Source organism: Bos javanicus, chromosome 2 (genome assembly GCF_032452875.1).
Source record: "Bos javanicus breed banteng chromosome 2, ARS-OSU_banteng_1.0, whole genome shotgun sequence".
NCBI classification, from domain to species: Eukaryota; Metazoa; Chordata; class Mammalia; order Artiodactyla; family Bovidae; genus Bos; species Bos javanicus.
The window spans coordinates 94,450,167-94,475,510 of record NC_083869.1 but is presented as its reverse complement, the minus strand read 5'-3'; the positions used below and the strand labels follow the sequence as shown (position 1 = coordinate 94,475,510).

Genomic DNA, 25,344 nt, shown 5'->3' with positions numbered 1-25,344 from the left:
TTGAGTTAATTTTACAAATTGCTCTAAATGAGGTAACATATGTAAATGCTCAGCATAATACCTGATTCATGAGAAATGACAGGTAAATGGTAGCCGAGAATCCTATTTTAATTCTGCAGGTGACCTGAACATTAGTATTGGCAGTATTTGCCTTTGATCAGGAGCAGTTTATATTCCATTCTTCCTTAATTGCCGAATTCTCAGAATTTGTGTTAGACTTGTGACCAGTTGTCATCGTCTTTATCTCTATAGAATTTTACTTTCTTGGCCAGTTTTGCTAACATGCTTCTTCCTTGACTCACCATGATACTCTGCTTTCCTGGCCCTTCTTTCCCTTCGGTGTGTATTTCTCCTTTTTACAAGCAGTAGTCTTTAGTTCTTGCCCAGCTGTCCCTTTATTTATTTATTTTTTTTTCCAGCTGTCCCTTTAATCTTTTCCTCTTCACTCATTTGTTTGTTCACTCACTCAGCATATTCTCGTTGAACTCGTATTATGCTTCAGGCAGTGTTCTGCTTCAGGCACAGGGTACCGCATTCTTTCCCTTGGGTGAAACTGGGGTTGCTTTGGTTTATCACCCCTCCTATGCCTGCGGCTGCACGTCTGCATCTACTGCTGTGCTCTCTCAGGAACTCTGTCTTGTACTGCAGATGACCTGTAGAACAACTTCCTTCCAGCTTCTAGTTGTACTCCACTGTAACAGCAAATGGAGAGCTCTAGGAAGCTGGTCCTGCCTAGCCTGTCCATTATATCTTCAAGAAATTTTTGCCACGTGAGATTTGTGAAAAGGTTTTGCCATTTAAAATCCCTCAATGTGTGCATTGTGTTTTGGGAAGAAAAACAGACAGTGGTTTGATCACCGCATTCCCCTCTGAAGAACCTTTTCATGAACTTTCTTCCTAAATTAAAATGGTACTTAAAGAAATTTGGGGAGACAGTTTGGCCTTGTTTTGGCAAAGGTTCCTTGGTTACTTAGTGTAGTTGTAGATGCGTATGTCAAAGCAGAGCTCTCAGGATTTTACTTGGAGAAGGCAATGGCACCCCACTCCAGTACTCTTGCTTGGAAAATCCCATGAATGGAGGAGCCTGGTGGGCTGCAGTCCATGGGGTCCCGAAGACTTAGACACGACTGAGTGACTTCACTTTCACTTTTCACTTTCATACACTGAAGAAGGAAATGGCAACCCACTCCAGTATTCTTGCCTGGAGAATCCCAGGGACGGGGGAGCCTGGTGGGCTGCTGTCTATGGGGTCGCACAGAGTCAGACAGGACTGAAGCAACTTAGTAGCAGCAGCAGCAGTAGCAGGATTTTGCTGAGGTCTCTCAGTAGCAGAAGTAAGTTGGTATCTTAAATGTATTATTCAGTTCAGTTCAGTTCAGTCACTCAGTCCTGTCCGACTCTTTGCGACCCCATGAATCGCAGCACGCCAGGCCTCCCTGTCCATCACCAACTCCCGGAGTTCACCCAGACTCATGTCCATTGAGTCAGTGATGCCATCCAGCCATCTCATCCTCTGTCATCCCCTTCTCCTCCTGCCCACAATCCCTCCCAGCATCAGAGTCTTTTCCAATGAGTCAACTCTTTGCATGAGGTGATCAAAGTACTAGAGTTTCAGCTTTAGCATCGTTCCTTCCAAAGAAATCCCAGGGCTGATCTCCTTCAGAATGGACTGGTTGGATCTCCTTGCAGTCCAAGGGACTCTCAAGAGTCTTCTCCAACACCACAGTTCAAAAGCATCAATTCTTCGGCGCTCAGCCTTCTTCACAGTCCAACTCTCACATCCATACATGACCACAGGAAAAACCATAGCCTTGACTAGACAGACCTTTGTTGGCAAAGTAATGTCTCTGCTTTTGAATATGCTATCTAGGTTGGTCATAACTTTCCTTCCAAGGAGTAAGCATCTTTTAATTTCATGGCTGCAGTCACCATCTGCAGTGATTTTGGAGCCCAAAAGAATAAAGTCTGACACTGTTTCCACTGTTTCCCCATTTCCCATGAAGTGATGGGACCGGATGCCATGATCTTCGTTTTCTGAATGTTGAGCTTTAAGGCAACTTTTTCACTCTCCTCTTTCACTTTCATCAGGAGGCTTTTGAGTTCCTCTTCACTTTCTGCCATAAGGGTGGTGTCATCTGCATATCTGAGGTTATTGATATTTCTCCCGGCAATCTTGATTCCAGCTTGTGCTTCTTCCAGTCCCACGTTTTTCATGATGTACTCTGCATGTAAGTTAAATAAACAGGGTGACAATACACAGCCTTGACGTACTCCTTTTCCTATTTGGAACCAGTCTGTTGTTCCATGTCCAGTTCTAACTGTTGCTTCCTGACCTGCATACAAATTTCTCAAGAGGCAGATCAGGTGGTCTGGTATTCCCATCTCTTTCAGAATTTTCCACAGTTTATTGTGATCCACATAGTCAAAGGCTTTGGCATAGTCAGTGAAGCAGAAATAGATGTGTTTCTGGAATTCTCTTGCTTTTTTCATCATCCAGCGGATGTTGGCAATTTGATCTCTGGTTCCTCTGCCTTTTCTAAAACCAGCTTGAACATCACGAAGTTCATGGTTCACGTATTGCTGAAGCCTGGCTTGGAGAATTTTGAGCATGACTTTACTAGCGTGTGAGATGAGTGCAATTGTGCGGTAGTTTGAGCATTCTTTGGCATTGCCTTTCTTTGGGATTCAAATGAAAACTGACCTTTTCCAGTCCTGTGGCTACTGCAGAGTTTTCCCAATTTGCTGGCATATTGAGTGCAGCACTTTCACAGCATCATCTTTCAGGATTTGAAATAGCTCAGCTGGAATTCCATCACCTCCACTAGCTTTGTTCGTAGTGATACTTTCTAAGGCCCACTTGACTTCACATTCCAGGATGTCTGGCTCTAGGTCAGTGATCACACCATCGTGATTATCTGGGTCGTGAAGATCTTTTTGTACAGTTCTTCTGTGTATTCTTGCCACCTCTTCTTAATTTCTTCTGCTTCTGTTCGGTCCATACCATTTCTGTCCTTTATCGAGCTCATCTTTGCATGAAATGTTCCCTTGGTATCTCTAATTTTCTTGAAGAGATCTCTAATCTTTCCCATTCTGTTGTTTTCCTCTATTTCTTTGCATTGATCTCTGAGGAAGGCTTTCTTATCTCTTCTTGCTATTCTTTGGAACTCTGCATTCAGATGCTTATATCTTTCCTTTTCTTCTTTGCTTTTTGCCTCTCTTCTTTTCACAGCTATTTGTAAGGCCTCCCCAGACAGCCATTTTGCTTTTTTGCAATTGAACAGTAATTACTGCCAGGAACTACTTACCTTTTCACATACCTAATGATGCCTTCAATAGAATAAAGTTCTTAATTTTAATGAGTACAATTTACTAGTGTGTGTTTTTTTTTTTTTTCCTTTCTGGTTAGTTTATTTGTGACTCACTTGAGAAATCATTGCTTATGCCAGGATTATGAAGCTATTTTCTCATAATATCTTTTAAAAGATTTATTGTTTTACTGGCAGTCTTTCTGGAATTTATTTTTGTATATATTATATGTGATGTGAGTTAGGACCAAGGATCATTTTTTTTTCCAATATGACTTCTATTTAAGCAACACTATCGAACACTTGCTTTCCATTGCATTGGAACCCTTGACATATTATGTGTTTGTCTGTTTGTGCATTTTCTAATCTCTTCCATTGGCCTGTTTGTCCTTGTGCCAATAACTTAAAGTTTTAATTAGAATAGTAGCTTCATAATAGATTTTAATCTTTTTAAAGAAAGCTTTTGGTTTCATTGCTTTTTCTTCCTTTTTAATTTCTTATTTTTTCATTGCTTTCTTTTCTATTTGGGTCCACCATGCGGCATCTTCCCTGATCAGGGATTGAACCCCTGCCTCCTGCACTGGGGTGTGGAGTCTTAACCACTGGACCGCCAGGAAAGTCCTATTTTGTTGCTTTCTGTTCTTTATTGTTTTTTCTGTTTGGCTTTAATTTTTTGAAGTTTTTAAGATAATAGCTTAAGTCATGTAAATCTGAGATATTTCTGGTATAGATGCTATACCATTTTCCTCTAAACACTGTTTTTAGCTGCATCCTACAAATTTTGGTATGACATGTTTTCATTTTTATTAAATTCAAAATACTTTCTAATACCCACCCCACCCCACCTCCTTTTTTTTTTTTTTAAATCTCTGTGCAGCCTGTGGGATTTTAGTTCCCTGACCAGGGGTTGAACCCAGGCCCTTGGCAGTAAGATCTAGAAGTCCTAACCACTGGTCTACCAGGAAACTCTAATACCTCTTTTGATACCTTGTTTGGTCTATGGGTTATTTAGAAGTGATATTTAGTTTACACATATTTGGAGATTTATCAGGAATTGGTTTCTCATGTAATTGTGTGTTTAACTGTGATCAGAGATCACATTTAGATTAGAGTGTTCTGTAAATGTCAGGTCAACTTGGTTAATAGTGTTGAAGTTTTCTCTGATTTTCTTTCTTTTCGTCTTTGGTGATTTCCTTTCATTTTGTTCTATCCATTACTGAGAATGGGATGTCGAAATCTCTATTTGACCTTTTTTTTTGTTTTAAGGCTTTGTTTTAAGGAAAATTACATATCTTCTTTATTTTAAAATTATCCTTAAAAAAATAAAATAAAATAAAATAATCCTTAATATTACTACATTTGCCAATAGAGAAAACATATATATGCTTGAATGTGAAAGACGGGGTTAGGCAACATAGATGGAGCGCAGGACCACCAGCTCCTGAGTAAGACTGTTGGTATCAGTGTTCGGAGAGTTTCTTTTGCAGTCTTGTTTCTACCATGAGAGACTAAGCAGAATCCTTTTTTATTATTCAATTTATTTAAACTAAAAAACAACTAAAACAAAATGCCCTAAAACATAGCTTATGTATTTTTCCTCCCATATACCTCTGTCTCTGGCATCAAGTGTTTTGTTAAAGATTCCACGTACAAGGAGAGGTCATATGGCATTTATTTCTCTGACTTATTTCATTTAGCATAATGCCCTTGATGTCCCTCCATGTTGTCACGAATGACAGGATTTTTGTTTTTGTGGCTGAATAATATTCTATTATGTACATCTCCTGCAGTTTCTTTATCCATTCATCTGTGTGTGGGCACTTAGGTTGCTTCTACATCTTGCTATTGTGAGTCATGATGTAGTGAACCTGGTGATGCTGATATCTCTTTGAGACAGTGATTTTATTTCCACTGATTATACGTCCCCAGAGGTGAGACTGCTGGGTCATGTGGTAATTCTGTTCTATTTTTAATTTTTTGAACTGTTTAGACTGTTTCCCACATGTCTGCTCCAGTTTACATTCCCACTAACAGTGTACAAGGGTTCTCTTTTCTCTACAGCCTCACCAACCCTTGTTATTTCTTTTTTTTTTTTCCCTTGTTATTTCTTTTTGATAATAGGTATTCCAACAGGTTGGAGGTGACATCTTACTGTAGTTTTTATTTTTGTTTTGTTTCATTTTTTGGCTGTGCCCTGCAGCATGTGGGATCTTGATTCCCCAACCAGGAATCAAACCCATGCCCCTGTATTGGGAGCATGGAATCTTAACCACTGGAACACCAGGAAAGCCCTCTAATTCTTCAGACATTTTGTATAATTCACCAGTGAATCCGTCTGGTCCTGAATTTTTTCTTTGTGGAAAGTTTTTGCTCTTTTGTTTTAATAAATTAACGTTAATTTTATTTGTAAAATTTCTTGTTGCTCTGAGATTACAGACAAGCCTAAAGTCTTAGGAAATCAAGTTCGGAATTTTACTGTTCTGTACGTGGGGCTATGAGTAGCATCTTAATACCTATACTTATATTGTGATTTCACACATATTATTCCTCTTAACCATGGGAGATAGAGGAGCCAGCTATGTCTCTCATTTCACCAATGAGAAAATTTAAAGAAGGAAGGAGACTTAACACTTACTGAGGAATGCTGTAGGTACAAGCTCTTGTCACTGCTGGTAAATGATAGGACCTGGCCTTTCTCTTCCTAGTTGGGTAATCTTCCTCAGCAACTAGGTTTGAAGAATGTACTTGCATGCTCCATCCTGTTGGATTCATGCAACCCCATGGACTATAGCCTGCCAGGCTCCTCTGTCCAAGGGATTATCCTGGCAAAAATACTGGAGTGGATTGCCATTTCCTATTCTAGGGGATCTTTCCAACCCAGGGATCGAATCCAAGTCTTCTGCATTGGCAGGTGGATTCTTTATCACCGAGCCACCTGGGAAGCCCCTTGAAGTATTACTCTCAAGCCGTCTTAGAGTGGAAGGCACCTTGAAGACTTTCTAGTTTAGGACCTTACCAAGGATGGTCTGTGAACTTGTGCTAGTCTGCAAACTGCCAGTTATTGGGCCACAGCAAGATAAATAAGAGAGTTATGAATAAGCTCTGAAAACTTTTATCACGACATAACATGCCTCTGCATCCAGGTGCAGCTTCCCATGGTTAACTTGAGAACCATTCATTCAGTCCATTTTCTGTGCAGTAATAGAGTCTTTTTCAGAGAAGGCAATGGCACCCCACTCCAGTACTCTTGCCTGGAAAATCCCATGGATGGAGGAGCCTGGTAGGCTCCAGTCCATGGGGTCTCGAAGAGTCGGGCATGACTGAGCGACTCCACTTTCACTTTTCACTTTCATGCATTAGAGAACGAAATGGCAACCCACTCCAGTATTCTTGCCTGGAGAATCCCAGGGACAGAGGAGCCTATGGGCTGCCCTCTCTGGGGTCGCACAGAGTCGGACACGACTGAGTCAACTTAGCAGCAGCAGCAGCAGAGTCTTTGTAAATAACAGTGTTGGCAGTTGATTATTTACCCTACCTTTATTTTCCCTTTAAGACTTAACTGTTTCTCTTCTCTTTCTATTATGACACTTCCATTCTCTTAGTTATGCAGATTCAAAGTCATTATTGACTTTCTTATCCTTCATGCCCAGTCACCGAATTCTTTTGTGATAATGGCCCTTATGTGTCTTGTTCTTTCTATTATCTCTGTGGCCTTTTACTTTTAGTTACTCCCAGTTGTTAGCTGTTGACTTTGAAATCTGTATCTCTTCCCTAAAAGTGCTCAAGTTTATAATTTCCAACGGTTTTTCTACCACTCCCTTTGATGGCTCCTCTGCATTTTAAATGGAATTTGAGCTTCTCAGGTGGCTCAGTGGTAAAGAACCCTGTTGCCAATGCAGGAGATACAGTACATGGGGGTTTACTCCCAGATTCGGGAAGATCTCCTGGAGGAGTAAATGGCAACACACTCCATTATTGCGTGTGTGCTAAGTCACTTCAGTCGTGTCCAACTCTTTGCGATCCTATGGGAACTATATAGCCCACCAGGCTTCTCTGTCCATGGGATTCTCCAGGCAAGAATACTGGAGAATCTTGTTGGTTGCCACACCCTCCTCCAAGGGATTTTCCCAACCCAGGGATCGGACCTGAGTCTCTTACATCTCCTGCATTGGCAGGAGGGTTCATTACAGTTAGCTCTACCTGGGAAGCCCTCCAGTATTCTTGCCATGGGCAGAGGAGCCTGGTGGGCTGTAATCTGTGGGGATGCAAAGAGACGGACTTGACTGTGCATGTATGCACGCAAAATGGAATTTATTTCCTACCCCAAATTTTCTCTTGCTGCTGTTTCCTGGTCTTTGCCAGTGGAACTGCTGGCTGATAATTGTCCCTTCGGCTTCTTCCTTGCCCAGGTGACAAATCTTTAATACATGCAGATGACCTCTCATGTTCTCCAGTCCTGCTGCTGCCATCTTGGTGTGGGGTCTTTGTTATTTCTTACCTGGAATTTTTTTGTTTTTAACTTTGTTTATTGGCTGTGCCGAGTCACAGCCAATTGCTGCTGCTAGGGCTTTTCTCTAGTTGTGGCGAGCAGGCACTACTCTTCATTGCCCTGGCTTCTCTTGGAGGTTCTCGGTGAGCAGGTTCAGTGGTCGTGGCGCGTTTGCTTAGTAGCTGCAATTCGTGGTCTGGAGCACAGGCTCAGTAGTGTGGCGCACAGGCTTAGTTGCTCGGAGGCAGGTGGGATCTTCCTGGACCAGGGATCACATCCATGTCCCCTGCATTAGCAGGCGGATTCTTTACCACTGAGGTACCAGGGAAGCCCGTCCCTGGGGTTTTGTAATAACTTCTTCATTACTCGTTTCTTCTATCTCTTTCTCCGTTTATATCTGCCTATGTGTAATCTTTCTCATGCACAGCTCAGTTATTGTTAGCTGTATTCTGAATAATGTATAGAGTTCTTCATTGCCTGTGGAATACGGGTTAAATTCTGTAATCTGGCCTTTGTGTTTGGCCTTGCCCATCAGTACTCTGCATACCCCTCTCCCTAGCCCACCTAAGCTCTTCAGTCCTTGCTGTTCCCCATCCTGTCCATCTCTGTATCTTGGCGTATTGCTTTATCCTTGTGAGATCCCTTTCTTTTCTCATCTTCAGATTCCACCTTTTCTTCAAGGTTCTGTTCTGTTGTCATCTTCTCTACGAAGCCTTTCATCCTGGAGTCTTTTCAGTAGACGTTAAAAGCATTTTATCTGTACCTCTCCTATGTTACTTGTTGTTCTCTATCTCACATTAAACATACTAACAGCATTTACTGGCCCTACCAGAACTCTCAAATGGAGACCTGCCGTGAGACTTAGGGAGCAATTAAAAGATTGCTGTGTTCTATCCCATGGAAGTTCTGGGTCAGTAGATCTAGGGTGGGTTTCCCAGGTGGCGCTAGTGATAAAGAATCTGCTTGCCAGTGCAGGAGACATAAGAGACATGGGTTTAATCTCTGGGTCCAGAAGATCCCCTGGAGGAGGGCATAGCAACCCACTCCAGTATTCTTGCCCAGAGAACCCCATGGATGGAGAGAGGACTGTAACCTGGCGGGTTACAGTCCATAGGGATGCAAAGAACTGGACATGACTGAAATGACTTAGCACACATGCATGCATATCTAGGGTAGGTCTTGGGAAATTGAAATTTTAAATAGCTCCTAGCTTTTCACAAAGTATGACAGACATAGAGCAAATGTTGGATGTCAAGTAGAGGAAAAGACTGAAGTGAGATCCTTCAGTTGGTATATCTGTAGTAAAAACTGTGCTGAAGAAAACGTGACTTAGGACATATACTAAACAGAAGTTTACAGAGTAGCTGGTTATGAGCTATTTTGAAGGAAAGAGGGGTGATACCACTCAAGAAGAGAAGAGAAACTGAGCAGTATTTACTGCAAATTAGTAAGATACTATATATCGTTTGGAGTGTCACACATGTTTTGTTTATGTTAGGATATAAGAGAAGGAAGGTAATATATAATATAATACAGGTTGGTTTTCCTGTCTTATGTGCATTATTCCTAATAGAAAAAAAAAAATGAGGTCACATTTGTTCCCTAGGAAAATGACTTTGTTAACTTCCCTGTTGGTGAAGTGAAGTGAAGTCGCTCAATCTTTTTGTGACCTATAGACTGTAACCTACCATGCTCCTCCATCCATGGGATTTTCCAGGCAAGAGTACTAGAGTGGGTTGCCATTTCCTTTTCCCTGGTGGTAGACATTGCTAACTAACCACCGTACTGTTTCTTTTTGAGCCTGATATACTCTCAGCATCCTTTTCAACATAGTGCTCCAGCCAGGGCTACCGGTCAATCAATATTAGCATAAAGACAAAAAGTGCTCAGTTGGGTCTGACTCTTTGCAACCCCATGGACTGTAGCCCACCAGACTCCTCTGTCCATGGGATTTTCCAGGCACATGGACAAGAATATCCCCTAGAATATCCTCCAGGGGATATTCCTGACCCAGGGATCAAACCCACATTGCTGGTGTCTCCTGCATTTGCAAGTGGATTCTTTACCACTGCACCACCTAGGGAACCCAAAGACAGAAAAGCCTCTGTGTAATTCCCTGGGATGTGAAATGTTTAGGATATTTCCTTGGTTTGAACAAATGCTGTAGAATGATTGTGATCCCTACAATCAAAATTCTTTTAGTGCTTAGCAAAAGAAGGTAGTTAAAAACCAGGGCATCTGAAAGGGCAGCTCTTAGATGTATTCACTGCTCCATTTCTGGCATGACCTATCTTTTATGAAATTATGCTGAGTGTTTTCATCATAACCTTCATGTCATTCATTCAGACTTGTTAGTAAATCGAGGTAAAGAAATTATTTTCTTCCCCCAGATACCTCTTCACTTAAAATTTAGAAGACACTGATACATGGAATGTCTTAATTATGACGGACTAAGAAGTTTAAACCTCGTAGAGCATTGGATTGTCTCTGCTGCCCGCTTAGTGTTAGAACACTGTACTTGTTTTCAGCTGCTCTACTGAATTCTGTTCCTCTCGTTTCATTGTGTATGCTCATGAGCCACCAGTTTCAGCCCTGTACATCCAGCCCCCTTTCCTCAACCTGCTTTTCCCTTTTCTAAAATGCACCTCCCATGTAATCAAGTTTTGTGTTTCTCTCCCTGTACTTTCTAGGTCGGATGATGATGACACGGAGAGTAGGAGCTCCAGGGTGACCCAACTTTGCACTTACTTTCAGCAGAAATATAAGCACCTCTGCCGCCTGGAGCGGGCAGAATCTCGTCAAAAGAAATGCCGGCACACATTGAGGAAGGCCTTGCTGCAGGCGGCTAGTAGAGAACCAGAGTGTGCTGGCCAGCTGATCCAGGAGCTGCAGAGAGCTGCATGCAGTCGAGCCAGGTCAGAGCTCCACACAGCCACCTGTTTCTAAGAGCTCACCCTGTTTTCTCTATTTTTTGAGAGGATAGTCAAGACACAGAGAGTGGTGGACATATTATCCTGAAGTACTTAAGCCCTGTATTTTGGTTTTGTTGCTCAAAGTTCTTCAGCGATGGCAAAATTATCCTGCCACAAGCTGACCATCAAAAAAAAAAAAAAGTATTACTAGAATTTTGCTGGAGTTCAATTAGAATTTATTTAGTAGAGAATTTGGGAATGCTACCTGTCTTTAAAAAAATACAGTGCTTAAAAAATTTCTTGTTAAGTAATTTCTTGTAAAAGTAATACTTACAGTTTTTTTTTTTTAACTACCAAAGTGGTGTTTTATGTTTTTGACTTATATAAGCATTTTCTTATATAAGCATTTCCATTATATTTTCTGGTAATATATACATTATCCCAAATATTGTATTCAGAATGTTTTATTACACTGGATTTTTTTGGGGGGAAAAAGTCCCTTCTGTTTATAATGAAGATATTTGCTTATTGTGAAAGTTTGAAAAATATGGAAAATAGCAGAAAATCTCCATAATATCACCATTCACAAAACAGAATGAGCACTATGAATATTTTTATTCTTTTTCCTCCTAGTCTTTTTCTGTGTGTGTGTGTGCAAATAAACATTATATATGTAAAACATTTTGGGGTTTATATATACCTAAATATTACCAGAATTATCTCAAGTTGATGGGATTATTGATAAAGTTTTAAAAAATTTGTAGTTTGTGTATTTTAATTTTTCAAGGACGATCATAAGTCATTTGAGGGAAAAAGGGTTTAAAACAAGCCGAAAACTAAAAATTAACCTTTGCTTTGTAGCTGTTGATCATATTCCTTACATAACTATACTATAATTTTTGAAATTTCATTTTCATTTTGTGTATTTTGATTTTCATTATATTTGCTTTAACAAAGTAACCTATTTTCCAGTTGAGTATCTCAAAAAATAATATGCCCTGAAGAATTTTCTGCTTCTTGGCATATTTGGAGTGGTTTGAAACTACGTATGTATATCTGATATACCTCCGTAGTGACTGCAGGCTGCAGTATTTCCTCTTTCTTTCAGAACTCTCAGTCTCCTGTCATGGAGTAGTGTCTGTACGAGAAGGTATTTAGGGCTTAACTTACTTCTTACGTGGTCAGAGACTTGTCTTTCTGAGAGAAACATTCCCAGATTCCCCTGACTGTGTTTGGTCTCCTAATACACACGCTTTTGTGCTCTGTACTCTGCTTCATTGTAGAATTCTATACTTACATTAATGTCTCTCTGTCATACCAGACGAGGGCAGGGACAGTGTATATTTTGTTTTTAATCTCCAGTGTTGATGCATGAATGAATAGAATTGAACAAGTGAGGGTCTGTTTTCTATTTGTTAAAAGAACTCACTCATTTTGATATACGTTTTATTTTTTTATTTTTTATTTTTTTGATATACGTTTTAAAATAAAGATATCTAACGTTTATATGATATAATGCTTTCAAGTGTATAATTTCAGTAGAAATTTTAGTTTTGTCCAGCATGAAGCAATCTAGATATAGATCATTGTCTATATTGGGTCTTATATATTGTTACAGCTCTGTCAAAGATGTGACATATAAAGAGACTATACTGTGAGTTTGGGACAATTTGCTATCTGTATGGAAACTGTACTTACCTATGATTTTTAACTGGCGGAATCAACCCCTTTTTATCATCTCCCAAACCACCTTTAGTGATGTTTTGCAGAAAATTCCATGATAACCAAGTGTTACAAAACAGACACCAAGATGAACTCAAATTACAGATCTCAAATTTATGTGATATCATTTGCTTATGTCCCCCATGATTAATAAAATGCTTTATTGCTCACTGCATTGCTGATAATTATATGCCAGTGTGCTCTAATCATTCCTTGGTGATTAGTTCCTTACTCCTTTACATTATATATAAGGTCTTCAAAAATCAACTCAGTTAACTAACTTCCTCTGTATGTAATATTTTTGTTATCAGAGGCCTAATTCCACAGAAAACATTTAAAAAGTTGCTGTTAAATATTTTAGAAATTGAAACTATAATGGCTACCTTCTAATAGGTATTCTTAAAATATGGTTTAGATATAAACTTCATTTCAGTTCAGTTCAGTCACTCAGTCGTGTCCGACTCTTTGCGACCGAATCGCAGCATGCCAGGCCTCCCTGTCCATCACAAACTCCCGGAATATTCTTTATCTAGTAACTTTGTCATTTATGGGTGAGCATGTAGAATAAACCATTGAAAGAGCTTAAAATTTATAAACCTGAGTCTCAATATCTTATAGCCCACAGTTCTGCAGAGAGATAGTATTGTTTGTATGGAATCTTCTTTTTTAACAGAGGATCCAGTAGAGCATACAAACTGGAAGCCCACAGTAAATATTTTCATGTTAACAGCATCAAAACCTTTGTTTCATTGGGATTATTCTCTATGGGGATATTGAAATCCTAACTTTGGGTTTATTTTAAGAGATAGATTGGTGAGTTAGAACATAATGATGATTCTAAAATCGAAGCCAATGGTTTACTTTGAAGTTTAGGATAAAGTAAGTGAGGGCTGTGTTGTAACACGAGGCCTGGCAGATGGTTGAGTAAATTACTAAAGAGTTCAAGGAAAGTTACCCATTCAAATTGGAGAGCTACCTTCTATTTAAATCTCAACCAAGAGAAATTGGGCTTAGCTGCCAAAATAGTAAAGCTTCAGTTTTTGGAAATTGTGAGCTTAATGACCTACTTCCTCACTCGTGATCCTGACAAACCTAGCAGAACTCTTAATTAAAGCCGCTTCTAAGGCAGCACCTTTTAGCATTCAGTATATGAAAGTTACAATTGTAATAGAAATATTTGATGTAACTTAGATTCTATATGACCTTTTCTAATTAATGTAAATCATCTCACTTAAATCCTTAGAATGATACTAGAAACAAACAATTGAAAAGATTTTTCAATTTTTGATGCCTGACTTGTGACTCAGTGCACCAAGTAGATTCTTTTTCCATACTCAGGCACGTGTGAAGGCCTAATAGTTTATGACATTTGATAGAATTACATAGGTAGCATAGTTTTTATACTTCCAAGAGTTAAATTTTTTTTTTAAATTTAATGTTTGTATAAAACTATGGAAGGATTACAAACTAATAAAATGAACACATATTAATTAATAGAGCGAGTGGAAGCTGGCAAATTGAGACAGGGGTGGAAAGGAGATTCTTCATTGCTTAGCTTTCTGTTCTGCATCCCATTCCTCATGTATTAGGTTCATTATTTTGCAGGTGTATTGTTTAGAAGCTTTCTGAGGCCAAAATCTAACAATGTTGATAATAGTGGTGACTGACAACCATTGATTCTTTACTGTGTACCATACTCTATACTCTACGTGGTGTTTTAGATGTGTTACGTCTTTTGATGCTTGCCTGTCAGCTAGAGGACTCTTATCTCCACTCCACAGGTGAGGAAGTTGAGACTTAACCAAGGCTAAGTAACTTGCCCAAGATCACAGAGCTAGTAAGAGGCAGAGCTGAAATTCAGAACCAGGTCTGTCTGATCTAGTCTCATGGTCTTCACTATTTTCTACTGCTTCCTTGTGAAGTAAAAGAAACCAAAATATCACTTAAAAAAAAAAAAAAAACCCCAAAATAGATAGACATAGCTGAGGCCAAATTATAATGTAATTATTTGTTTTGTCAGTTGGAGAAATATTAGAACTGGTCATTGTAATTCATACTTGCATATTAATTAATTAATCTAGGTAGTTAAAAGTGTGAATGTTATAAAATAGTAACATTATTTGAACAATTGTGCTAGATTCTTAAAGCATTTAAAAAATTCTTACTGTGTTTTCATTCCTTAGCGTAAGTCGGACCACGTTGAAGGAGATGGAAGCGGCAGCATGCAGTGGGACTGTGAAGGGCGAACAGTGCACCAACAAAGCCCTTCCATTCACCAGACATTGCTTCCAGCGTATCCTCCTGACTTAACTGAGTGCACATTGAAAAGTACTGGCTCGTTGGGTGATATATTTCTTTCTTAGGCCAAGTGAATAATTCTTGAAATCATAGCTATTTAGTATTTAAAATAGTTTTTATATTACTTCTGATTTTCTTGGTGTTTACTCAAAGTTTCTTGCATTTGTTTTGCTCTAAAACTGAAGAGCTTTTTTTTCCTGCTTATGTCATTATAGTTCTGTATTCAACAATTATATCGAAATGGGCAAAATGGACAGCAAGTAGTAGGTTCTTCCAATGGCTGTCATTTAAATAAAATTTTTTTAAAATAAGATTCTGGTCCTTCCAGTAGTTGTAGGTAGTTTGTAAGAGATAACCATGACACCCATTGACAGGAAAATAAAATCCCATTATTCAAAAACTGTCTTTAGTCTTCCAAGAAAGTTATACAGTTTTATAGTTTTTTTTTTTTTTTTTTCCCACCGTGGGATTAATTTGCTCTTTTTATTGAGTACATGGCTGATCTGAAATGTATGAAAGATAACAAACATCAGTAACTAGGAAAGAAGATATCCTAAGAAAGCATATACATGAGGAAAACCTATGTTAAGGAACTTCAGGGTGATCATGAAATCTTATTACTTTCACTTCTATTAAACATTTAAAGTTGAGTAGGATTTTAAAAATTAATATAGTAGCAATTACTTTTCTTTACTCTTTCCTTCCTTTCTCTTGGTATTGTATTTTCACAGCTTTTTCAGCAACAGTTTCTATGCAGTAAAGGTTTTTTTCCTGTATGCTTAATTGTAAAAGCATAAAGGAATAAATGAAAGATATTCCCTTAATAGATATAAAGTATAAATAGATATAAATACAAAAGATATATACTTTATATCTATTATATGGAAATGTAGTTAGTGGCTAAAAGTATCACTGCTTAAAAATGATGATGACAAAAAGCTGATGTTCCACTTTTAATAGTATAGTTTTAACTTTAAAGTAATATTTCATAAGTTAGAAGTTTGAGTTTGGTATTGGAAATGTGAAATGAAAAATTCAAATATGGATAGATGAGTTTTTTTGTAATTAAATCTTTAACTGTTTATTCTTTATTAGTATCTTAGGCAGAAATTTTCCTTAAAAGAAAGTTTTGTTTTTGTTTAAACCATCATAGTGTAACTTTTAGGAGTTAGTGTGTTAGGAAGGAAATGACCCTGCTTCTCTAAATAACAGAAATCAGAATAGCCATAAGAGAGACTCATGTTAGGAGCTCATTAGCAAAATAGACTCCTTTAAAAGTATCTTCTGATAATTGAAGATGATAAATTCAACTGTTACCATTTTCTATAATAGTAGTTGGGTTGGTTCTTTAGCTTTTGTAGAAAACAAAATTTATATTACTAAGCACAAGTAACTGAAGAAATAAATTTTATATAGAAATTGAAAGTTTTAATTGTTTCAGTGTATTTTATTCTTAACTTAAAAAAAACCCAGATATCCTCTTAAACCGCTCTCAGCAACTCTTCTCAAGTTGCACAGCCAAGTTCGCAGATGGACAGCAGTGTTCTGTGCCCGTCTTTGACATTACACACCAGACACCTCTGTGTGAAGAACATGCCAAAAAAATGGTAAGTTCAGATTTTATTTTCTGCAACAGAGGCTTTCAAGGTTTTGTTTTTTTTTTTCATATTGGTATTAAAATTTTTATTGAAATATATTTGACTTAAGATGTGTTGATTTTTTTTTTCTCTATAGTAAAGTGACTCTGTTATACATGTATATAGTAACATTTTGAGGCTTTAAATGGTTTGATAGCTATCCATAGTAGGAAATGTTTTGTGACTTGGTACAAACTATGTGTGTATATATGTTACTGAAACAAGTTTTGTGAAGCTCTTTTAGTTCTTCATATTTTGTAGTCTGTTTTATTTCACTAAAAAAAAATGTTGATAATAAGCTACTGATTAATTTTATACTCTCATTACAAAAGAAACTAGAAAATAGTAGTTACTTAGATATGGTCATTTTGCTTATTATCTATACCTAGTCCATACTTCTTCTTAAGATACATTTTCTTATACTTAGGCAGATTTTCCAAGATCTTTCTTGCCTCATTTCTCTAGGTTTTTGCTTTACTTGTATATAACTCTGTGAATGTCTTGCTTATCTGGTGAAATTTCAGCCAAAAGCCAAACCCTATTATAATCCCATTGAATTTAATTATTGCTTTAGTTAGTGCTGGTAGCATAAGCCCTAATTAATGCAGAATAATTGAGAGGAGAGACAAGTCTGAATCAGTGAACTGTCTGAATTATATAATCACTTAAGATAAAGGCAGTTCCCCATGAGACCACTCCTGAGTTCTGCTGTTTGCAAAGTATTGTGCTGGGTACCTGTGTGCTAAAAAACTGAGTAAGACAGCTCTTACTTACTATGAGCATATTTCAGTGTGGGCCATTGGACAGGACTTAGTATTGTAACACCGTGGTCCTGGCATGGCCACTAGCTAAGTGCATATCGAGGATTTTTTGGATCTCATTCTTTTTAGACCTCAGTTGTCATATATTAAGTTTAATGGCTGCTGCTTCCTGAACGTCTTTTGGTTTTTAGATTTCCATTATTGACCATATATTTTGAAATGTTGTATATTAAAACTACACATACAAATGTTGAGTAATTATTGTAACATTTAAAATAAAGACATTTTTGTTAGCTCGTTGAGGCTTTATCATGGTTAAAGAATGACTTCCATATGTTTTTTGAACCACTTTTGAGGACCTTCATTGGTGGTCTCATGGACCCTTGGTAACATAGGCTCTGTAGCTTTCAAACCACTGACGTAAATGATCACCATTCTAGCATACTTCTAATAAGACTAGGAGAATATTGTTAAATAGTGGGGGTCTGTACTTCAGGATCTGCTTTATTGATTCAGTGAGTTGATCAGTATAACAATTATGTGACTACTTCTAAAGAAATTGAAAGCAGTTTATTCTTTTCAGCTGGTTAAATATTCTACTTAGACAAATTCAGCTGGGCAAACATAAGGTTGAATTAGTATAATAAACTTAGTCATAAAATAATATTTATTATATAATAAAAAATATAGTGTAAATAAATTTATATTGATCAGGTTTTTAAAAGGTATTTTCAATGCAAAGTTTTTACAGTGATACAAATGATACAAATGGTTTTCTCTCTGGAGGCAGTTGTAGAATCTGACACGGGTTTGAGCTATTTTTAGGTGAAAAATTACATAAGAGAGTATAGCAACACATGTATTCCATCAGTGCACCAGTGAGAGACTCGATGGTAAAAACTATGCTGATCTCATGGCTCTACTTTCCAACTATATGCCATCATTTTTCCCTGCTGCTGCTGCTAAGTCGCTTCAGTCGTGTCCAACTCTGTGCGACCCCATAGACGGCAGCACACCGGGCTCCCCCATCCCTGGGATTCTCCAGGCAAGAACACTGGAGTGGGTTGCCATTTCATTCTTCCCTACATTATTGTAATAGTCTCCTAATTAGGCTCCCTTCCTCGTGCCATGCCTCCTGCACCCACATGAGGTGCTTGCATATCAGCCAGTGTAGACCGTGTGCACGGGTCCCACTGTCTTTGAATTACGTATAATAAAGTTCTCTCTTTTCATTGTACAGTTCTGTGAATGTTGACAGTGCATACAGTTGCATAAACACCACCATAATCAAGATACACAATAGTTCATCACCCCCTCAAAAGTCTCTGGTGCTGCCCTTTGTAGTCAGCCTTTTTTTATCCCCACTGATCTACTTCTGTCTCTGTTTACATTTTCCAGTGTCTTTATAAATGGAATCGTTGAGTATGTAGTCTTTAGAGCAGGCCTTTCAGAATATAGATCTGATCGTTTTAGTTCCCTGCTCAAAACCCTTCCATTGGCTTTACATCACATCTAGAATCCAGTTCAAAATTCTTAATTGTGCCTGTGAGGCACTTCCTCATCTGGCCCTAGAAACCTCTCCAGCTTCATCTTACACCATCTCCTCACCCTCCAGCAACACTGGCCTTCTTGCTCTTTCTTAAACACTTTACATATGCTTCCATCTCGGGAAGGGCGTGGCAACCCACTCCAGTCTTCATGCCTCCTCTTGCCATGGCAGAGGAGCCTGGCAGGCTACAGTCCGTGGGGGTCTCAAAGAGTCAGACATGACTGAGCAACTAAGCACAGCACAGCACAGCATGCTCCCATCTCAGGGGCTTTGTACTTGTTTTTGTCTTTTCCTGGAATGTTCTTTCCCCAAATTCTCCATGTCTCACTCCTTCTTCATATCATTCAGGTTTCTGATCAAATGTCAGTTCATTTCCACCTCCCCTCTACCCTGCCACTTTTTATGCTCATTTATTGTTGTTCAGTCACTAAATCGTGTCTGACTCTTTTGTGACCTCATGGACTATATATAACCAGGCTCCTCTGTCCGTGGGATTTCTCAGACAAGAATGAATGAAAGAAAGTGAAAGTCCCTTAGTCATGTCTGACACTTTGCGACCCCGTGGACTATACAGTCCATGGAATTCTCCAGGCCAGAATACTGGAGTGGGTAGCCTTTCCCTTCTCCAGGGATTCTTCCCAACCCAGGGATTGAACCCAGGTCTCCCACATTGTAGGTGGATTCTTTACCAGCTGAGTCATAGGGGAGGCCCAAGAATACTAGAGTGGGTAGCCTATCCCTTCTCCAGTGGATCTTCCCGACCCAGGAATCGAACCGGGGTCTCCTGCATTGCAGGCAGATTCTTTACCAACTGAGCTATCAGGGAAGTCCAGGCAAGAATACTGGAATAGATTGCCATTTCCTTCACCAGGGGATCTCACCAAACCAGGGATCAAACCCAAGTCTCCTGCATTGGCAGGCAGTTCCTTTACCACTGGGCCACCAGGGAATCTTCATACTCTACCTATTTTCCTTCCTAACATTTGTGTTTACCTAATGTTGTCATGTATGGATGTGAGAGTTGGACTGTGAAGAAAGCTGAGTGCTGAAGAATTGATGCTTTTGAACTGTGGTGTTGGAGAAGACTCTTGAGAGTCCCTTGGACTGCAAGGAGATCCAACCAGTCCATTCTGAAGGAGATCAGCCCTGGGATTTCTTTGGAAGGAATGATGCTGAAGCTGAAACTCCAATACTTTGGCCACCTCATGCGAAGAGTTGACTCATTGGAAAAAACTCTGATGCTGGGAGGGATTGGGGGCAGGAGGAGAAGGGGATGACAGAGGATGAGATGGTTGGATGGCATCACCAACTCTATGGACGTGAGTTTGAGTGAACTCCAGGAGTTGGTGATGGACAGGGAGGCCTGGCGTGCTGCAATTCATGGGGTCGCAAAGAGTCAGACACGACTGAGCGACTGAACTGAACTGAATGTTATTTATTAATTTATTTGTTTATTTTCTGAATCCCCCTACTAGAATGTAAACTTCACAAAGGCAGGAACGTTGTTTGTTCATTGCTCTATCTGCAGTGCTTGGAGCAAAGATACTCCATAAGTAATTGTTGAATAATTGATTGGTAGGTACATGGCTTGTGGGGTAGGGGCAGATTCTGAACTAGACTCAGCCACTGGATAGGACAGCCATTGGTAGAAGAGACTCAAGCTGTACGAGGTCTAGGCTGGCAGACAGAACATGGTATTCAACAGGAATGAACTTGTAGAACAGAGGGTAAGGTATTAAATGGGTTGTTGTCCTGCAGAGAAATATTAATAGAAGGGGACAGTTGAGAATGCTGGTAGTGAACAGTGTTCGTAGATAGCGTAGGTAAAGGAACAGTTGGCTTTAGGAACACCTCCAGGACACAGGTTCTGGGCTTTCTGGAGGAGCCAAGTTAAGGGGATAGCAAGAGCCAGACGGGGCCTTGGTCACGGGCGGTTCTATGTGGAGTGTTGCCAGGATACACAGCATAAGCTTAGAAGAGTAAGGAAGAAGCCTAGACCAGAACTAGTAGGGCTTACATATTTTTAACTAGAGCTCTCTGACTTCCTCATATTCAAGACCCACGCTGGTCCTAGAGGGAGATCCTGGAGTGCATGCCAGCTCCTGGTGGGGACTGGCAGCTGCTTATTCACTGCATAGTGGGCATAAAAAATGTAGACATCAAGTGTTGAACCAAAAGGAATTACAGAGCCTGGAAAGCACCCCGTCTTCTGTTGTTTTCTAAATTTGTTTGTGACTTTTGAGTTTGTAATAGTGTTTGGATTCAGGTGTTTGGCTGGGATTAACCTTCTTTTAGATTTCTTGGATTTATGCTTAATTTTATTCTTTCTTGGTATGTTTGTTGCTACTGATATTTATTAGTCTTCAGATCTTTTAATGTATTTGGTTATAAAAGTTATTACTGAATTCATCAACTCAAAGGTGACATCAATCATAGAAACCACAATTATTTTATATACCATCCAGATGGAAAAAATGTTGCACAGTGCATTTCTTATCACTTAAATTTTTTATTTTATACTTATCAAAATAGCTTTTTTAGACTTAGACATAAATATTTTTATCTTCTATTTCACCCCTGATTTCAGCTAATTCTTGATGTGTGAAAGGCAGTATATAACATCTGCTATACCACAGCTTTGTTCTCTTTGTGATTATTTTCCTTTCTCATTTGGTTGTTGCTTTGCAAAAAAAAAGGTAGAGGTGGGGATTGTGGTCAGTTCTTTAATAATGAATATTTGCTTCGCTAATAACAATTTTCTGCCTTGCTTCTTTCTGTGCCTTTGTGCACACCCATGTTTTTCCTCTACATGTAAAACCAACAATGTGCAAACCTCAGTTCAAACAAAGAGAGTACAGAGAGCTATGACCAACTTTGAACATGTAGGCAGCAGCAACTATAATGACCTGGCTGACAGAGATAATAATATGCAATTATTGTAAAATGCTCCCCAACTGTAGTGATAGTAAAATGTGCATCTGGGAGTTGATGAAGTACCATATTCAGATTTAAGGGTACTAGCTGAAGAAAGCTAGTTATATTGCAAGCTTCTTGTTTTTGCTGGTTCTTCCTTTCCCTCCTCACTTAACTGCAGCAGTTTTATAAAGCTGTGTCCCCACTGTCTTCTCTCTTTACCTTGTCACCGTGGTCCATGTGAATTATTTGAAGGACTTCCACTGTGTTCAACTTCCGAGTCTACGCCTCCATGCCTTTCTTGCATCCTGTGCACCAGATACAATTTTCTCCTGCCCACCCTGGTCATCTTCACACCTCAAACAGTATGTGAGCCCAGCTGAATTCCTTAACTCTGATTCTGTTTATTCTGCTGTGCTCTGTATCCCACGAACGGCACCCTCACCTAACAATCACCTCAACTAGGAACTCTAGAAACACTTGAGAGTTTTATATTCCCCTCATCCGCACCACAGCCACGCAGCTGTCATATCTTGAGAATTCTCTCTCAGCAAGCCCTTGCTTTTCTGTTCTTGCTCACTTCGCCCTCAGCTGTTTATCTTCTAATATCTGTTGAAATCGCCCTGTGATTGGAATTTTTGCCTTCACTCACTTGCCCCTTCTCTTTATTCATTTACATTGTTTCTACCAGGTTAGTTAATCCTGTTACTAGTATTCCCATTATTTTTTGGCTGTGCTGGGTCTTCGTTGCCGCACAGTCTTTGTTGTAGAGAGCAGGGTACGCTCTTGTGGTGCACGGGCTCTAACACATGGGCTTCAGTGTTTGCAGCTCACAGGTTCTAGAGTGCGGGTCGGTAGTTGTGGCATACAGGCTTAGCTGTGCTCCTCAGCATGTGGGATATTCCCAGACCAGGGATCGAACCAATGTCTCCAGAATTGGCAGGCGGGTTTTTATCCACTGTACCATCAGGGAAGTCCAGTTAATCCTTTTAAAACATCTGCTGTCATCAAAAATCATTCCCCATTGCCTATAAAATAAAGTTTAAAATTCTGAACAGAGTATTCAGAGTCATACAGGATCTGGTGCCAGACTTCCTTACAGCTGACTTTTATATTTGACCCTCCATCATATCCTCAAGCAACAGGCCATACCCAGTTATTTGCTGTCCTTTTTGTCTCATTTGTGCTATTTCCTTTAGCTTAGAGTGGTCTTCCCCCTTATCCCAGCAACTGAAAGTCCTGTTGATGCTTTAATCCCACATAACTACAAGTAATGAATTTTCCATTTGCATACCCTTAGACAGTATTTATATCATCACCGCCCAGTTTTTCCTATAGTATTTATGTATACTCATGTTCATGTTTTTCCCATGGGATACCAAGTAAGTTCCTCTGGAGCTCAAATCAAGTTTTATTCAGTTCTTTTATACTACAGCACCTGTGACAATGCCTTTAAATGTGGAATGAGCTTTATGTATATATTGAATTGATGTGAATTAAATTTTAAAATGAATTTCATATTCATGTAATTATTGTTACACATAGTTTGTGGCACTGTATAAAATAATAAGAAACATAAGTATTTTTTTCAGATAGCAGTTTGCTTTTTCCCGAATAATCTGAGTTTAAAAATACACGTTTATTCATTCCAAAGGATAATTTCTTGAGAGGAGATAGCTCCCGTAAAGTTCAGCACCAGCAGCAGAGGAAACCCAGGAAAAAAACCAAGCCTCCTGCACTTACCAAAAAACACAAGAAGAAGAGAAGGCGTGGACCTCGTCGACCCCAGAAGCCCATCCCCCCTGCAGTCCCCCAGGGGAACCTCAGCATGCCCACCAGCGTCTCACTGCCAGTGGAAGCCTCCCGCATTCGGTCAGTGGCTGTGCCAGGACTCACGTCTCCTTTACGTGCTCTGATTGTTCTCAGAACATCGGCTTCCTTTCCTGTTGGAAGTAGGCTAAAGGCACCCTGTGGTGTATCAGCTTAGACTCTAGTTTCTAGTAGGATTTTTACAGATACCTGATGGGTTTAGATCTAAAGTAAAGTTTTCGATTAAAATCCAAGGGAGCAGATGCTGATATTGGGAATTTAATTGTCTCTTCTCAGATTTTTCTGTTTCAACAGAAATTGCGTGTATGTTCCAACAGAAACGTGATGCATTATTAATTTTGACAGGGGTAAGCATTTTGACCCGATGAATGATGCTTCTGTTTCAGCTGCAAATTTCAGTTTTACCTCTTTCATCTTTGTTTAAAAATTACTTTGGCCAGATTAAAAACTCTACCGGAAAGTAGTAAGACACACTTGATAGACCAGATTGTAATTCGTTCTACTAGTACACCAAATTGCAATTCATTCTACTAATTTGCAGTAAAAATAGTATCTCAAAATGGTTTCCTTCTCTTAATACATGGGTGAATATTTGCAGAAATATGTGAGTGCATATGGTGAGGTCTGCCGTTCTGGTTTCAGATCTTAAAGTAGGCAAGGAGATTATTTTGAGTTAGGGTTTTCCATTTCTGCTTCTGGTGACTTGGTAGGAAGGTAAAGTGGGGGTGGTGGGCCAACCGTGTCATCTTCCCCAGGAGCCCGTCCACACCGGAGCTGAGCGCTGATGAGTTGCCGGATGACATTGCCAATGAGATCACCGACATTCCACACGACTTGGAATTGAACCAGGAGGACTTCTCTGACGTCCTTCCACGGCTACCTGATGACTTACAAGATTTCGATTTTTTTGAAGGTACGGTCAGTATTATAGATTCAAGAAAACTGGTTTCTCAAATGAATTTTTTTTTTTTTTAAAGGGAAATAGTTTTTTTTTTAATATGTTCAAAGTATTCCTCCTCACATGTAATATGGACAGAAAATATAAAGTGCTAAAGCTATTTTATTCTCTTTAGAAGGAGTACATTTTTAAAAAAATGATAATATAGGTTTAGTAAATCAGTAGGTTTGATAGCTAGGTTTATAACTTTATTCCTTTAAAATGAGTGGTGGTGTTGGTTGTGGTGGTGGTGGTTTAGTCGCTAAATTGACTCTGACTCTTGCAACCCCCTGGACTGTAGCCCACCAGGCTTCTCTGTTCATGGAATTCTCCAGGCAAGAATACTGAAGTGTATTGCCATTCCCTTCTTCAAGGGATGTTTCCGACCCAGGGATTGAACCCAGGTCTCCTGCATTGCGACTGAGCCACAAGGGAAGCCCCCAAATCAGTAATTTTAGTTTATTTATTTTCTAACCTTTTCTTTTTGACTACGTTGCATGGCTTGTGGGATCTTAGTTCCTTGACCAGGGGTCATGGCAGTGAAAGCGCTGAGTCCTAATCACTGGACCGCCAGGGAATGCCCCTACTTTAGTTTGTTTTTGAATAAAGACATTTTAAACTTGAGTTTATTGAACTTTCAGAACTTGTCTTCATTTTGATACCCCACCCTGTACTTCAGTTGAAGTGCACTTTTCCACAACAAAGTTTGCTTAACCCCACCAATTGTTTAGTGCTTTCAAGGGAAATCTTTTCTACTCTGAGAATGTTTCCTTCACCATTAAAAACTGGATATTTTTGCAGTGATTACTCCAGTTCCTAACAGTAGGTTTTTTGATATTGGAAAGGAAATCAGTGTAGCTTCCATTTTATGAAAATTCCTTAGAAATGGGAGACGTGTGAGAGGGGAAGAGCAGAGAGTAATGCAGAAACGTGGGAAAAGGTAACCAACAAAGTGAGCTGAGCACTTGCTTTTGTGCTGAGATATACGTGG

The 25,344-nt window shown here is 39.3% G+C and overlaps 1 protein-coding gene across 9 annotated transcripts in view; it reads left to right on the top strand.

The window, feature by feature from the left end:
* The window catches only part of INO80D (INO80 complex subunit D), a 70,510-nt gene that overhangs the window by 32,741 nt on the left and 12,425 nt on the right, over positions 1-25,344 (top strand). For all 9 annotated transcript variants that reach the window (XM_061382406.1, XM_061382357.1, XM_061382399.1 and 6 more), the window contains 5 exons: positions 10,485-10,709; positions 14,612-14,721; positions 16,200-16,333; positions 23,241-23,458; positions 24,172-24,329. In XM_061382406.1, the coding sequence (XP_061238390.1) occupies positions 10,485-10,709; positions 14,612-14,721; positions 16,200-16,333; positions 23,241-23,458; positions 24,172-24,329 (845 nt within the window). The remainder of the gene's footprint in view (positions 1-10,484; positions 10,710-14,611; positions 14,722-16,199; positions 16,334-23,240; positions 23,459-24,171; positions 24,330-25,344) is intronic.